Genomic DNA, 15563 nt, shown 5'->3' on the forward strand with positions numbered 1-15563 from the left:
CATGTCTTTAGGAAATTTAAAGTCTTGTTGTGGGAAGAAAGAAGCTAGTGAGCAAAATCCATTCTAGATAAGGCTCTCTTCAAATTTTCTATGCAGATGTTTCCTGGGGTTTGGGGATCTACATAATGGCCACCTGGGGTCCAAATTTTTCCCCAACCTGGCATTGCATGGGAATTCTAAGAAATTTTGAAATCAGATGTGAAAATCAGTGCAGAATTTTGAAAGGTTCAGTCTGTCACCTTGATTCAAAGTGGCAACCTCGAATTGAGTTTGGCAACAATATATTGAGGGGCATCCAACCTATGGGGGCCAGACAGACAGACAAACCACTTTCAAAACTACAGTATATAGTAGATGTGTGGATTATTAAAAGCCTGCCTTTGCAATGAGAAATTGCTCCCAAGTGATAACAGATTATAAAACTAACCAAATTAGAGACAGGATGTTTAAGTGTTATGGAATTGTAAGAATCACTATCATCACCACCCCTGCTTTTGGAATTTGGAATGTTCCCTAGGACTGATTGGTTAATACCCAAACGAGGTTGAGTTTCTTACGTCTTACTTAACCTTTTACTTAACCTGGATGTGTTTGTTCTACAGGTATTTCTCTAGAGGGCTGCAAATAGTTGTGGCACAATTTGCCCTTCTTAGCTCTATAGGGAGCTATATGGGTAGAAGTTCTACTGTAGAACCTCCTGTGATCTATGGACTGGCTGGGTACCCTACCCCACCCCTCTTCCTTTTTGCATTATGTGAGGTAGATGAATTATTAGTCAGCCTTAGATAGATGATAGATGATGATAGATGATAGATAGATGGATAGATAGATAGATAGATAGATAGATAGATAGATAGATATAGATAGATAGATAGATAGATGATAGATGATAGATAGATGATATAGACACTCAGGTTGTCACCTCCACTCCCGCCATCTCACTAAAGTACAAAAAAATTGTATTTTGCTTTCTTTATTAAGAAATGCTGTGAACATTCGATCTTCTTTTCCTTCCAGGTTCGTCCTTCTTTCACTTTTAGAAATGGCACTGGTGTCTTTTTTAAGGTAAGAACATGATTTTGCAGCAACATACACCTTTAATCCTTCTTTTGTTATAGCTTACCTGTATATACAACCTGATTACTGATAGTAACTGAGTTTTTAAAGTTATATTCCATTTTAAAGTCATATTCCATTTTACCCTTTTCCCTTTTGGACTAAAATTGCACATGATGGTAATGTTTTTAAAGAGGCTCTGCCACTAATCATGTCTGAGACAAGATGGAGGTGAGAAGTGCAGCCCAGGTTTAGCTCCTTTAAGAGCAAACATGATATATTAGAAGGGCCGTTATTTTCTCTCCCCCCCCCAGCTCCTTTATCCAAACAACCCTTCCTTTTCCTGTGAAAAGTGAATATAGCTGACAGAAAAATGACGTCATGGTAGACCACCAGGGTGAGGAGTTTAGCAACTCCATTTGCATGCTCTTCTTAAAATTGGGCCCTCACTCCATTTTATACATGATTTGGGGCAAACCCAGTTTAAAGATGTGGTCAAACTGTTGTCATGTGTAATTTGAGCCTTAAAGACAGCTTGTATTTAAAAACTCTCTTTTTAGTTCTGTGACAAAGACAGCTTTGGAGCTGACTAGTGAGGAATTATCCTTTCTCTCTATCTGTTTTTGTTGTTTGTTTGTTTGTTTGTTTGTTTGTTTGTTTGTTTGTTTGTTGTTTGGTCATTCTTTCTCATCAAGTACCATGGGATGGCAGTGCTCAAAGTGGAGGATGACAACCCATTGCCTAACAAAAACAAAATGGCAGCCACGTCAGTAATTAACCAAAGAGAGCCAAGGAAAAATATGGCTCCCCTCGAGAAAATAGAAGTTCCGCAAGCGGACTCTAGCATTCCGGTATCTTCTATTCCCTGTTTGTTTATGCACAGTATTCTGAAAAAGTTAAAAACCCAAAAGATGAATATTTAAAGCAACATTAAACATATATAATGTATGTGTGTGTATCTTCTGAAAACAAATTGTTCAGCTTAAGAAAACAGTAAAAGCAATAAACTTGTGGAGACTATTCCAAGGATGTTCCTGAAAGACCTGAATCACAAATCTTCATTGATTTATTCAGGGATATCATATTTGAGATTGTACAAACATCTATCAGCAAAAATCTGTCCAGCACAATGTTTTTAAAAAGCTATGAAGAACATTAGCATTAGAAATGCAAGAGACTGGCTTGCAGTGCTGGAGACAGAGACTAAAAAAAAAAATAAAAAATTGATTGTTTTGTCTTTTTTTTGCCAAAAATCCATTTTTCTTTCAGATCCAGAGCCTTTCCTTTCCAAACAGATGCACGCCAGATTTGAAGGGTCTCTTGCATTTTGAAGGAATTGCTCAGAAGATGTTTCAGTGTGATGGTCATTCCTGGACTCTGTGGAGTAATGCAGACCAGGTAGAAATCTGCTGGACGAATGTTTATTTTCAAAAAATAAATAAAAGGAAAAGAAAATAAATAAAACACAAACTTTAAATTTGTCTCAAAATAGCCAGTTTTCAGCAAATCAAAAGCAGGATTGTAGAAGCAGACAGACATATATAAACTGATTTAATGGATCTGTTTGGTCATGTTTCCCTTGTCCCTCTGTTGTACTAGGGCTGCAAGCGCACCATACATTTAAAACACACAAACCCCACATAAAGACTCCTGACAACTGTAGTTTGTTAATGGTCCTGGGAATTGTAGCTCTGTGGTGGGTAAACTACAGTTCCCAAGATTCTTTGGGTGAATAAATGTTTGCCCAGCCTCAGTCTTGCTGTCGCCTACCTCACCCAAGTCCCATCCTGACAGCAGTTTCAGGAGGGCAATTTCATGGCTCTACCCCATGCAACGGTCACCTCCAGACTTGATTATTGTAACTCACTCTACGTGGGGCTGCCCGTGAGACTGACCCAGAAACTCCAGCGAGTGTAGAATGCTGCGGTGAGACTCCTTACGGGGTCCTTGCTGCTGGATCACATTCACCTGTGCTATACCAGCTGCACTGGCTCCCAGTGGAGTACAGGATCAGGTTTAAGGTGCTGGTTTTAACCTTTAAAGCCCTATATGGCCTAGGACCCTTGTACCTATGGGACCGCCTCTCCTGGTAGGACCTTACGGTCCTCAAACAAAAACATCTTGGGGGTCCCAGGCCGCAGGGAGGTTAGGCTGGACTCAACTAGAGCCAGGGCTTTTTCGGCTGTGGCCCTGATCTGGTGGAACGCTCTGTCACAAGAGACTAGGGCCCTGCAGGACTTGACATCTTTCCGCAGGGCCTGCAAGACAGAGCTGTTCCACCAGGCCTTTGGCCAAGGCGCAGTCTGACCCCCTCCTTTGGTAATCCTCACAGAACTCTAGCCCAATGGTTGACATTAATTTGATTTTGAATTGATTTTAGAATAAATTGATTTTAGAATGCTGTGTTACTTTTATTGTTGTTAGCCACTCTGAGCCCGGCTTCGGCTGGGGAGGGCGGGATATAAATAAAATTATTATTATTATTATTATTATTATTATTATTATTATTATTATTATCTCTAGGGTCACTGCTGCAGCATTCAAGAATATATTTCAGGGGGTTGGACTAGATGACCCTTGGTGTCCCTTTCAACTCTATGATTCTGTTGTTGTTACTTGGGAAAGCAAGCAGTGGTGCAGGACAGAGGGGCTCATGGCAAAAGCCGGAGGAGATTGAACCCTCCAGCTGATATCCAAATGCCATTGAGGGAACAGCCAGGGCCCAGATTTTCTGAATTCTCTGAGCTAGCTCAGCTTCCAAAGGACACTTCTTTCAGAAGGTGGGAACACGGAAGGAAATAATACTGAAATGAAACCATCTAATTCTAGGGTGTTAATGTGATTACCTGCCCTCCTGGTTGGACCCATCATGATGGAAGCTGCTACATCCTGATCAGCAATCCAAAAGTTACGTGGACCGTAGCTGCCCGGGATTGCAGGGAACAGTAAGGAGTAGTAGAAGAAGAAGAGTTTGGATTATATTGGTTCCCTGCTGTTTAATGTCGCATCCAGTGTGTTACTGTAGAAATTATACTCTTGCCAGTAAAAGTTAATACCAAAGTTAGATCTGTTTTTGCAAAGGTTTAGGGAGGATGTGAGGGATTTCAGTGTAGAGCGTAGGTGGTTAAACCCCTACTCCAAAGTTCTCTTTGCAGTTTGTTTGATCAAAGCCATTACATCTTAAGCATAGTTTCACACACACACACACACACACATACACACACACACACACACACACACACACACACCCTTTGTTTAACAAAATGTACCTCTGGATTGTAAATAGAACCTTATACAGTGGTACCTCAGGTTACAGACGCTTCAGGTTATAGACTCCGCTAACCCAGAAACAGTACCTCGGGTTAAGAACTTTGCTTCAGAATGAGAAAAGAAATTGTGCGGCGGCAGCAGGAGGCCCTATTAGCTAAAGTGGTACCTCAGGTTAAGAACAGTTTCAGGTTAAGAACGGACCTCCGGAACAAATTAAGTTCTTAACCCAAGGCACCACTGTAACATGTACATCACAGCTTGTCTCACAATACAGTGGAAGCTTGATTTTCAAACATAATCCATTCCGGAAGACCATTCGACTTCCAAAACGTTCAAAAACCAAAGCAGGCATTTCCGGAAGCATTTACATCCAGAAAACCCAATACGAAAGCCGCGTGGCACGTTCTGCTTCCGAAGAGCATTCAAAAACTGAAGCAGTTACTTCCGGGTTTTCGGCATTTGAAAGCCGAAACATTCGACTTCTGAGATGTCTGAAAACCGAGGTACCACTGTGTGTATCTTTTCTCAGCATGCTTTCCCAATATTTCCCCCCCCCCGAAAAAAAGGGTTTTAGTGACTCTCAGTTTTGACGTTCATTATCCATAAGCTCGTTGAGATATAGTAACCGTACATCGCCCCTTTATCGGCAGAACAGATGCTTCTTCTGGATAGCTCAGTTGGTTAGAGCATGGTGCTGATAATGCCAGGGTTGCAGGTTCAATCCCCATATGGGACAGCTGAATATTCCTGCAATGCAGGGGGTTGGGTTAGATGATCCTCAGGGTCCCAACTCTACAAGTCTATGATTCTGAATCTAAAAATCCCTCTCTTTTTTGCTGATCTTAGGTACCATGGCAGTTTAGTAAGTGTGGCTTCTAAAACACACATGCAGTGGCTGTGGGACTTCAGTGGAAGAAGACCCTTCTGGACAGGTAGGTATACAGTACAACAGGCTGTCTACTCTTCAGCCTCTGGCCCACATTTCCCTCAAAATATATAGCACCAAGTTTGACATTTTTTCCCTCTCCTGGTCTTTAGGATGATAATTTCCAAATACCATTCGGTCAAAACTGATTAAAACTACACTGCTTAAATTCTCTTTGCTGCTGTTGTGTAGAAGGTGAATTTCTGGTCTTCCAGGTTTCTGGCATTGAACTTCCCAGCTCGCCAGCTCTGTCCTTGGAGCTCTTCAATGGTTTGGCCTTTCTCCCAGCCAGCTTCATTCTTCTGGAGCTTTTCCCTCCTGCCCTAAGAGCTCATGGCTCAGCTTCATATGGCTCAGGATCTAACGGGGAGCAGGCCTTAACCAGATGGCATCACAGCCCTGGCCAAGGGTCAGTAGCTGGAGCCAGTTGTTGTAGTTCCCTATTACAGGTACTAAATCTACACTTAAAGCAACTTTGCCTGTCCTATTTCCCCTGCTAGTTTTACGTTTTAAATTGGAGTTTGTTTTTACAAGAAAGCACCCCCAATGTATAACCCGTTCTTTGGATTTGCAAGCACACCATACGTTTGAAACACATTCAGATTACCCATCCACCAAGAATTCTGGGAACTGTCGTTTATCCCCCAACAAAGCTACAATTCCCATCACCTTTAACAAATGTCCGTTCCCAGGATTCTGTGAATGTGCTTTAAATGTATGGTATGCATACCCTTCTACATTTCTCTGATGAAAATAGGGACATCCTATTTAATAATAATAATAATACCCCACCCATCTGCTGGCTTGCCCCAGCCACTCTGGGTGACTTCCAACATATATAAACCATAATAAAGCGTTAAATATTTTTTAAACCTTGTTTTTATAAAGGGCTGCCTTCAGATGTCTTCTAAAGGTTGTATAGGTCCTTATCTGCTTAGCTTGGGGGTCAAATAACTGCCCACCCTCCAACATTTCTCCAGTGAAAATAGGAGCATCCTAAGGAAAAGCAAGACATTACAGGTTCAATTCAGAAACGGGGACAGTTTTTGTAAATCTGGGACTGTCCCTGGAAAACAGGGACACTTGGAGGGTCTGGGTATGTATGCAGCCTAATAATATTTGTGAGAGACTGGTCAAGTTGTTCTGAACACTTTGTCAATTATATGACTGTCAACTTGCACATCTGAATTTGTTACAGGCTTCAACGACAGAAGAAATCCAGGCCAGTTCAGATGGAACAATGGAGACCGTGTTGCTTTCACGAACTGGGTGAAAGAGCCGTCACGACTTTCAAAGAAAGGAAAGAACTGTGTTTTAGTACAGCAGAGGGGGAAATGGCAAAGAAAGAACTGCAGGAAGGGCAAAGGACACAATTATATATGCTCTAGGAAACTGTAAAGACAGCTGATGCAAACCTCACCATGTATAAAAATAGCTATATTTATTTATAGCCAGGGGTGCTGAAAGGGCATGAAGGTAGGGAGTCAGGTGACCTATTTGTAATAGGTTTTTATACGAAGGGATTAAAAAATGATAGGGGGAAATGTTACACTGTGACTGATCTCTTTCCAGGGTTTGTGGTATATTGAGTATGAGTGAAGAACAAGCCTTGTTCACCCCAGAGTTATTTTCTATCAAGTCTCTTCCAAGACATATAAAATATGAAACAGCTAGAGAAGTTGGCGGAGGTTGAGTTTTTTTATATTAAGCCATATGTTACTTGCCTTGTCGTTCCTGAACTCGGTACACTACCCCTCACAACACTGCAATTGTTTGGTTTTGAAAGGGAAAAAGCCATGGGCATAGCCAGGATTTTGGGGAGGGGGACAGAACCTCAAATTTGTATTGATTTTGATTAATTTTTCCCCCTCTTGGCTATGCCCATGGAAACAGCCAGCATTCTGTTGGTCAAAGTTTATAAAAGATGCATGATAGTGGCTACAGAAATTTTGGAGCTTTAAGTAAAAAAAAAAAAGAAATCAAAATTACTTCCCTTCCCCTTCAAACATTTTTATCGACACACAGAGAAGAAATATGGAAGTGGGAACATGGTGAACTCTTTCGAATGACGGTTTCATGTTGCTATGTTATGGTAATATGCCCAAAGCTGTAATACAGTGGTGCCTCGCAAGACGAAATTAATTCGTTCCGCGAATTTTTTCGTCTAGCGAATTTTTCGTCTTGCAAAGCACAAAATCCCATAGGAATGCATTGGAAATCAATTAATGCGTTCCTATGGTCAAAAAAAGTCCAAACAAAGCCAAATTTGGTACAACAAGAGTTTATTAAGTGCTCTTTAAAGTCACACATACTGTAAAGAGCATTTCAAAATTCAAACCCAGAATTTTTTTAAAAAAACAGCAGAGTGGCCCAATGGTCACAGAAAATCATAAAAATGCAGAAAAAAAACACAAGCTTCCAGATTCTTGCAAACCCCTCCCCAACTGTTCCCCCAGCCACCCAGCACACAGAAATTCAAATCCAGAAATTTTTTTAAAAAACAGCAGAGTGCCCCAATGGTCACAAAAAATAATAAAAATGCAGAAAAAAACACACAAGCTTCCAGATTCTTGCAAACCCCTCCCCAACACCAAGTCCTTGAATTCCAAACACCCCAACCCAAAATCCAAAACCCCCCAAAAAAGTTTTAAAAGCTTAACTTACCAAATGGCTGCAAAAGAAGTTTTGGAAAAGCTTCAAAAATCACCAAAGTCTTTAAAAACCTCAAAAAAGGCTACTATGTACACTGCGTTCTATGAGTTGCTCCTCAAAGTCAAGTCGCAACTGTATTAACGGTGTTAAGAAAAAGGAAACAAACTTGCAAGACGTTTTCGTCTTGCGAAGCAAGCCCATAGGGAAATTCGTCTTGCGAAGCAGCTCAAAAAACGGAAAACCCTTTCGTCTAGCGAGTTTTCCGTCTTGCGAGGCATTCGTCTTGCGGGGCACCACTGTAATTCTGTGAGATTTTAAAAGTTTACATTATGATGGTAACCGAAACTAAAGTACACACAGCCACTCTTCTGTTTCAAGTGGCACATGGTGACAACTCCAATGGTAAGCCAGCAATATCATTATAAGTAGGGACGCAGGTGGCACTGTGGTCTAAACCACTGAGCCTCTTGGGCTTGCTGATCAGAAGGTCGGCAGTTCGAATCCCCGCAATGGGGTGAGCTCCTGTTGCTCTGTCCCAGCTCCTGCCCAACCTAGCAGTTCAAAAGCACACCAGTGCAAGTAGATAAATAGGTACTGCTGTGGCGGGAAGGTAAACGGCGTTTCCATGCACTCTGGCTTCCGTCACAGTGTCCCGTTGCACCAGAAGTGATTTAGTCATGCTGGTCACATGACCCAGAAAGTTGTCTGTGGACAAACGCCAGCTCCCTCGACCTGAAAGCAAGATGAGCGCCACAACCCCAGAGTCGCCTTTGATTGGACTTAAACGTCCAGGGGTCCTTTACCTTTACCTTGTTTACCTATCATTATAAGTGTGACCTGTCAGCCAAGATGATTGCAGCATTAAAGAATTCCTAGAGAAATTGTATTTTTTTAAAAATAATCAGTGATATGCTACTCTAAGTAAGAACATAAGAAAAGCTGTGGTAGATCAGGGCAGTAGCTCACCTAGTCCAACATTCTGTTAGCACAGCATTCTCCCCATTCTGTAATTCCCAAATGTGCTCTCCCTCTGTGGTAGTAAAGGCAGCCATCATTAGCTTTACCCTCCGGTTTGCCGACGTTTTTCAGAAGCCAAATGTCTGATGCAGGAAACTCCTGCAGCCAACCGGAAGCCACGCCTTGGTTTTCGGTTTGGGGAGTCGAATGGACTCCTGGAATGGATTAAGTTCGAGAACCAAGGTACCACTGTAGTCTTACTTTTCAAGTGTGGGCCAGGGAAAACTGTTTCTTCAAGCTCTTTATTTTTCCTCTCTCTGAGCCATGTCAATAATGTGGACTGCAACAGAGAAGGGAATCGCCCCTGTAAGAAACACCAATTGAATTTGGAGGACGAAACCAGGGAAAACACCACCTCCCCAAGAGAGGTATGACATGTGTCAAACCCCTAAAGATGACATCATCCTGTTTAGTAGTAAGGACATTTTACCATGCATCAGCCGACCATGTGTTTTACGATGTGAAATAAAATGGTGATGTGTACAAGCAAGCCTTTAATATACAACATCTCAAAAAAGAATAATTTCCCAGATGGAATGATTTCCCAGAGGGAAGCGAAAAATGCCATGTTAAACTTTGACATAAATAAACATGTAATAAGAGTCATAAAATTACACGTAATCATAAATTTTGTGCACAATTGTTTCTCCTCTTAAGACCGTTGAAAAGAAAAATTGTGCACATTCTTTCCTGACTGCTCAAGAAAATGTTGTTTATCAACAATGTGGTTTGGTTTTATTTAATAAAAGGTGCTAATCAACTTTTATTCCCCTACACACAGCATGTGATATGTACCATAATTTACTGTAATACTTAGAGTGTTAATAAAAAAATGCTCTTATAAATGGATCTCGGCTATAGAGTTATAATCTTTCAACATTTCAGAGTACTGTAAATGCTGTTTTGATACAGAGTCCACTAAACCTATGAGGTGACACAATCACTGGCAAATGTGCTGCTGGAAACTGCAGCATCGCTGTAAAGTGAGAGGGATGAACAATTTGCAATGGGGGAAGGTGCTTAATCCTTCATCTACCAGTCATAGCCCCCCCAGCTGGGTTTTCTAGATGCATTATCACCTTGCCAAATGGACAAAGCAGCTTCATGGAAGTGGGGGGGGGGGAGGTTGTAGGGGAAAAAGGAGGGCAGAAAAAGTGCTAAGTTGTTGTTTAGTCGCGTCAGACTCTTCGTGACCCCCTGGACCAGAGCATGCCAGGCACTCCTGTCTTCCACTGCCTCCAGCAGTTTGGTCAAACTCATGCTGGTAGCTTCCAAGAACACTGTCCAGCCATCTCGTCCTCTGTCGTCCCCTTCTCCTTGTGCCCTCCATCTTTCCCAACATCAGGGTCTTTTCCAGGTTGGCCAAAGTATTGGAGCCTCAGCTTCACGATCTGTCCTTCCAGTGAGCACTCAGGGCTGATTTTCTTCAGAATGGATAGGTTTGAGCTTCTTGCAGAGTCCATGGGACTCTCAAGAGTCTCCTCCAGCACCATAATTCAAAAGCTAAGAACCTTAACACCCTCTTTTCCATCGCAAAGCCCCTGCTACATTGCAGTGTAGAAGAAGCAAGTGGTGTGTTCTCAGCCCTCTGTTTCCTACTCCTCTCCAGAGCATGCTCTCATATTCATAGAATTGTAGAATTCTAGAGTTGAAAGGGACAACAAAGGTCATCTAGTCCAGCCCTCGGAATGCAGGAATACAAGTTTTGGACTACAACCCTTAACAATGCAATCCTCTGTGGGTTTATTCAGAAATGACTCCCACTGTGCAAAGAACACAGGCAGAGTTCTGCATGGATCAAGTCAAAGGCCCATCTAGTCCTGCCTTCTATTCTCAACAGTGGCCAAGTAGATGCCTTAATGGTAAGCTCACATGCAACACCTGAGCACACGCCCTACTGGAAAAATTAACTAATAAACTGAAACTGACACGGGGACAAACAGAAGAAGACACCTTCACCCCGGTATGGCTCCCCTTTATCACATACACAGCCCAACAAGACAATGACAATAATCCACCAACAGCATACAAATCAATATGGCTAACCTGATCCAAAACACCCACCCACCTCACTCACACACGAAAACAAAGATCACCACAGCCAATCACAAACAAACAATCACACCCTACGCCAACCCCAAACTCTCTCACTACCAAAGGAACACAAGTGAACAACACAAACAACGCTGACACCAAACTCTACATACACTAAGCATAATAGAAACACTGCCACCCGACCCCACCCCCATCCATCTTCCCTCCCTCCACCCCCCCTTTCTCTTTTCTTTCTTTTTTCTTCTCCCCCAATGCCTCAACAAATGAAACGGATTTGTAAAAATGTTACATGGGGAAAAAAAAATACGAGGCATTACACTTCTGTAAAACAAGAAAATCCTAAATAAAATATTTAACAATGAAAAAAAAAAACACCTGAGCACACCAGCACTCATCCTGTTGTTGTTGTTGTTGTTGTTGTTGTTGTTGTTGTTGTTGTTACCCTGCCCATCTGGCTGGGTTTCCCCAGCCACTCTGGGTGGCTCCCAACAGAATATTAATAATAATAAAGCGATAAAACATCAAACATTAAAAACTTTCCTAAACAGAGCAGCCTTCAGATGTCTTCTAAAAGTCCTTGACATCAGATGGGAGGGCATCCACAGGGCGGGTGCCACTACTGAGAAGACCCTCTGCCTGGTTCCCTGTAACCTCGCTTCTTGTAGTGAGGGAACTGCCAGAAGGCCCTCGGAACTGGACCTCAGTGTCTGGGCTGAACAATGGGGGGTGGAGATGCTCCTTCAGATATTCTGGGCCGAGGCTGTTTAGGGCTTTAAGGGGCAGCACCAGCACTTTGAATTGTGCTCGAAAACATACTGGGAGCCAATGTAGGTCTTTCAGGACCAGTGTTATGTGGTCTCGGCAGCTGCTCCCAGTCACCAGTCTAGCTGCCACATTCTGGATTAGTTGTAGTTTCCAGGTTCACCTTCAAAGGTAGCCCCACATAGAGCACATTGCAGTAGTCCAAGTGGGAGATAACCAGAGCATGCACCACTCTGGTGAGACAGTCTGCGGGCAGGTAGGGTCTCAGCCTGCGTACCAGATGGAGCAGGTAGACAGCTGCCTACCTGTGATTCCCCAGCAACTGGTATTTGAAGGGATAGTGCCTCTGACAGGGGAGGTTGAACATAACCATTGTAGCTAGTAGCTATTGTTAGTTTTAGCCTTCTAAACTTGCTCTTCAGGTCATCCAAGTTGGTGAGCATCAATACCACTTGTGAGAGCAAATTTCACTGTTTATGAAGCACTTCCTTCTGAGTGTGGTGGGGCTTCGAGAAGTGCGAGGGATTGGACCTAAAAAGATATGCATGCACTTCTGTAGATGAGAGACACTGCTTCTCAAGCAGCCGGAACCTTGTAATCTGGTGCTCTTGTAACCCAAACGATGTCCATTAAGAAAGAGAAGAATCTGAAAAGGGGAGACTTTTATTTTTCCTTCAGATTGGAGGACTCAAACGGTTACCCCAAGTCAGGGTTTTCAAATGCTCCTTGAGGATTGAGATTTGGAGCACACATGCAGACAGTCCCAACATGCACTACTGTTTAGAAGAGTCAAGAGAGAGAGATTTGTAAGTTCTATGAAATGAGAGTGTAAGGTATGCCCTCAAATGGTTAAGGTATCTCCAGACCACCCAGAAAGATGGGATGTAGTGCACACATTGCTCAAGATAGGTTCGCCTTCTTCAGATGATCACTTGCCACCTTTGGTTCCACAAGCTGCCTTCTGCTTACACAAACATTAGATGCAATGTGTTTAAAATTGGTAATGGGTGTCTCTTTCGAAAATACAAGCTATAGTCGCATCCCCCCCTTTATGTTACATATATGAAGCTGCCTATGGGCAACAGTTTTTATATTTGTTTATTTCACATCCAACAGTGTTTTGAGCAATAAACTGAAGAGAGAGCACATTATTATTATTATTATTATTATCATCATTATTATTATTATTCCCTGTCTGGCTGGTTGGATTTCCCTAGCGACTCTGGATGGTCAACGGTACATATAAAACATATTAATGCATCAAACATTAAAAACAGGGCTGCCTTCAGATGTCTTCTAAAAGTCAGGTAGTTGTTCATTTCCTTGACATTTTTAAGAAAATGGAAGGAAAGTTCAAGGCACTCTGCTAGGCTAAAATATACTTTAAATCCAAACTAAGATGTATTATCCTTACTAATAACACTGCAAACCAAACCAAACACTAAGCATGCTTTTGAATCCAGCTGATTTTCCCCCCATTCAGCCTCCGAACTCATTTCCTTCCAGTCGCTGAAGTTGTAATCCCTGTGTAAACAGCTGTCTGTGTATTCCTGATGCCATTTGCTTTTCCCAAGCACCCGGCTTGCTTTCATTTTGCTTTCCTCCTAATGCGATCCACAATCCTGCTCACTCTTGCCAATCCACAATCCGATTCTACGGAGAGAATGCTTTCAGACAGTCAAGCAAACCCAAAATAAGGCAGGATATGGAAACCAGGCTACAGTCTGTCAGGGACGGCTGGGAGAAACTCTGCAAACCATCACAAACTTTTTCTCTATGTGCCACGCAGTGTGTGTGTGTGCGCGCGCGCGCGCGTGCCTGCCACATGTCTGTCTGCAAAGCAGGATACACTTTGAGCTCCTCAAAGTGTTGGGAAACTCGAGATATAAATGTTAACAACACCACCACTTCCGTTATCTTTCAAAGTGAGTTTCAGTCAATACAAAAATAAATAATAAAATGGTGACACAGGATTGTATTGTTTCCGTTAGAACGATAGGGAATAACTATGTTGGAATCAGTTACTTTAATTGCTTTTTGCATTTTTGTTGTCTTAGCTCCCAAAGTCAGGAAGCAAAAGAGTAGCTCACTCTGCCATTCACCCCCTGTAAATATATAAAGACTTCAGTTATGATCCCAGATCTCACGTGTATAGCAGCCAGGAGGTTCTTGCCCAATGCAACTCCCAATGGCACTGTAAATCAAGATGAAAATATATGGAGTTGAATAAGTGTCATGGGCATAGCCAAGGAGGGATAGAAGGGCACCTGCCCCCCCCCAACCCTCAAAAAAATATTGAAAAGCATTAAAAATACTCAATTAACTGAGGTTCTGCCCAGCAGAAGACTGCCCTCCCCCTCATAAGTCTACCCCTCATAATGTCATCTTGGGGGAGAATTTATAATGGTGATCTCACAAAAAAGCTCAACAACTTTTTGGGTGATCTCCCCCAAAAGCCCCCCCCCCAAGAAAGAAATCCTGTCTACACCCATGATAAGTATTGCATTAATATGGGAAGGTATCAAGACCTGAACTCCTGGGGGTTGCCATTCTAAATAAAAAAGACAGGAGGTGTACAAGTTATTGCCTGATATAGGTGTTTATGGTGTGATGCAAATTTGATCCTCATATGGATGACAGCTGCATGTTGGGTTGGGCTAGATGACCCTCAGGTTCCCTTCTAACTCTAAGATTCTGTGAATCTGTGAATAGTTGGATGAGATCTGTTGAAATTAAGGGACATGACTAATTTAGGTCCATTAATTTCAGTGGGTCTGTCCTGAACAGAACTTAGTTGGAACTTAGCCCATTGTGATTTCTGTGCTGATTGACACACCACTTTCAGTTTTTGCTTTTATTTTAAAAAGGAAGTGATGAGGAGTGTAAAGGACCTTGGCATAATATATGCAATACAGTGGTACCACGGGTTACAGACGCTTCAGGTTACAAATGCTTCAGGTTACAGATGCTTCAGGTTACAGACTCTGCTAACCCAGAAATAGTACCTCAGGTTAGGAACTTTGCTTCAGGATGAGAACAGAAATTGCACGGCGGCAGCGGGAGGCTCCATTAGCTTCAGATTAAGAACAGTTTCAGGTTAAGAACGGACCTCCAGAACGAATTAAGTTCTTAACCCGAGGTACCACTGTATATGGTGATGTGCACAATCCTGCAATTTATATTCTCTAGTGTATGTTTGAAAGGCACTACTAGCATATGGCTAGTTCTCCTGTAATATTTGTTAAATGTTGCACCCTAGAAAACTAAAATAACATAGGAAAGTAGTTTTCAGGCAAGTCCTCACTCATACGGCAAAAGCTACAACACTAATTAAGTACACCTTTACATGGAAGTGATTTCCTTAGTAATAAATAGAATCTACAATAGCTGAGGCACAAGAACAAGCCTGCCCCCTCCTCACAACTTGCATAAGTTGTATTTACCAGTGTGGTGTAGTTTTTAGCGTTTTAGAGTATGGCCTGGGAGACCAGGGTTCAAATTCCCACTCAGCAGTGAAGCTCACTGGACAACCTTGGGCCAGTCTCTCTCTCTCTCTCTCTCTCTCTTTGCCTATCCTACCTTGCAGGTTTGTGGTGAGGATAAAATAAGGAAAAGGAGAACTAGGTGCACCGTCTTGAGCTCCTTGAAGGAAAAATGGGGTAGAAATGCGATAAATAAATAATAAAATAACAAATAATAAAACATACCACTTAATCAAATAAATAAATCAAATATACCCGTGAGCTGGTCCAGATACCACATGGCAGCAGCATTGCATTTGACTCCCAAGGTCGGTTTTACAGTAAATGGGTGTGCTATATTGTGC

At 42.2% G+C, this 15563-nt stretch overlaps 1 protein-coding gene across 1 annotated transcript in view; it reads left to right on the top strand.

Annotated features, from left to right (window-relative positions):
- The window catches only part of FREM1 (FRAS1 related extracellular matrix 1), a 78461-nt gene extending 71273 nt beyond the window's left edge, over positions 1 to 7188 (top strand). The window contains exons 32-37 of the mRNA XM_053370478.1: positions 1018 to 1065; positions 1752 to 1907; positions 2326 to 2454; positions 3886 to 4001; positions 5173 to 5258; positions 6450 to 7188. Of these exons, the coding sequence (XP_053226453.1) occupies positions 1018 to 1065; positions 1752 to 1907; positions 2326 to 2454; positions 3886 to 4001; positions 5173 to 5258; positions 6450 to 6649 (735 nt within the window). The 3' untranslated portion in view covers positions 6650 to 7188. The remainder of the gene's footprint in view (positions 1 to 1017; positions 1066 to 1751; positions 1908 to 2325; positions 2455 to 3885; positions 4002 to 5172; positions 5259 to 6449) is intronic.
- Positions 7189 to 15563: the final 8375 nt, after the last annotated feature.

The sequence above is a fragment of the Podarcis raffonei genome, chromosome 17, assembly GCF_027172205.1.
Source record: "Podarcis raffonei isolate rPodRaf1 chromosome 17, rPodRaf1.pri, whole genome shotgun sequence".
Lineage (NCBI taxonomy): Eukaryota > Metazoa > Chordata > Lepidosauria > Squamata > Lacertidae > Podarcis > Podarcis raffonei.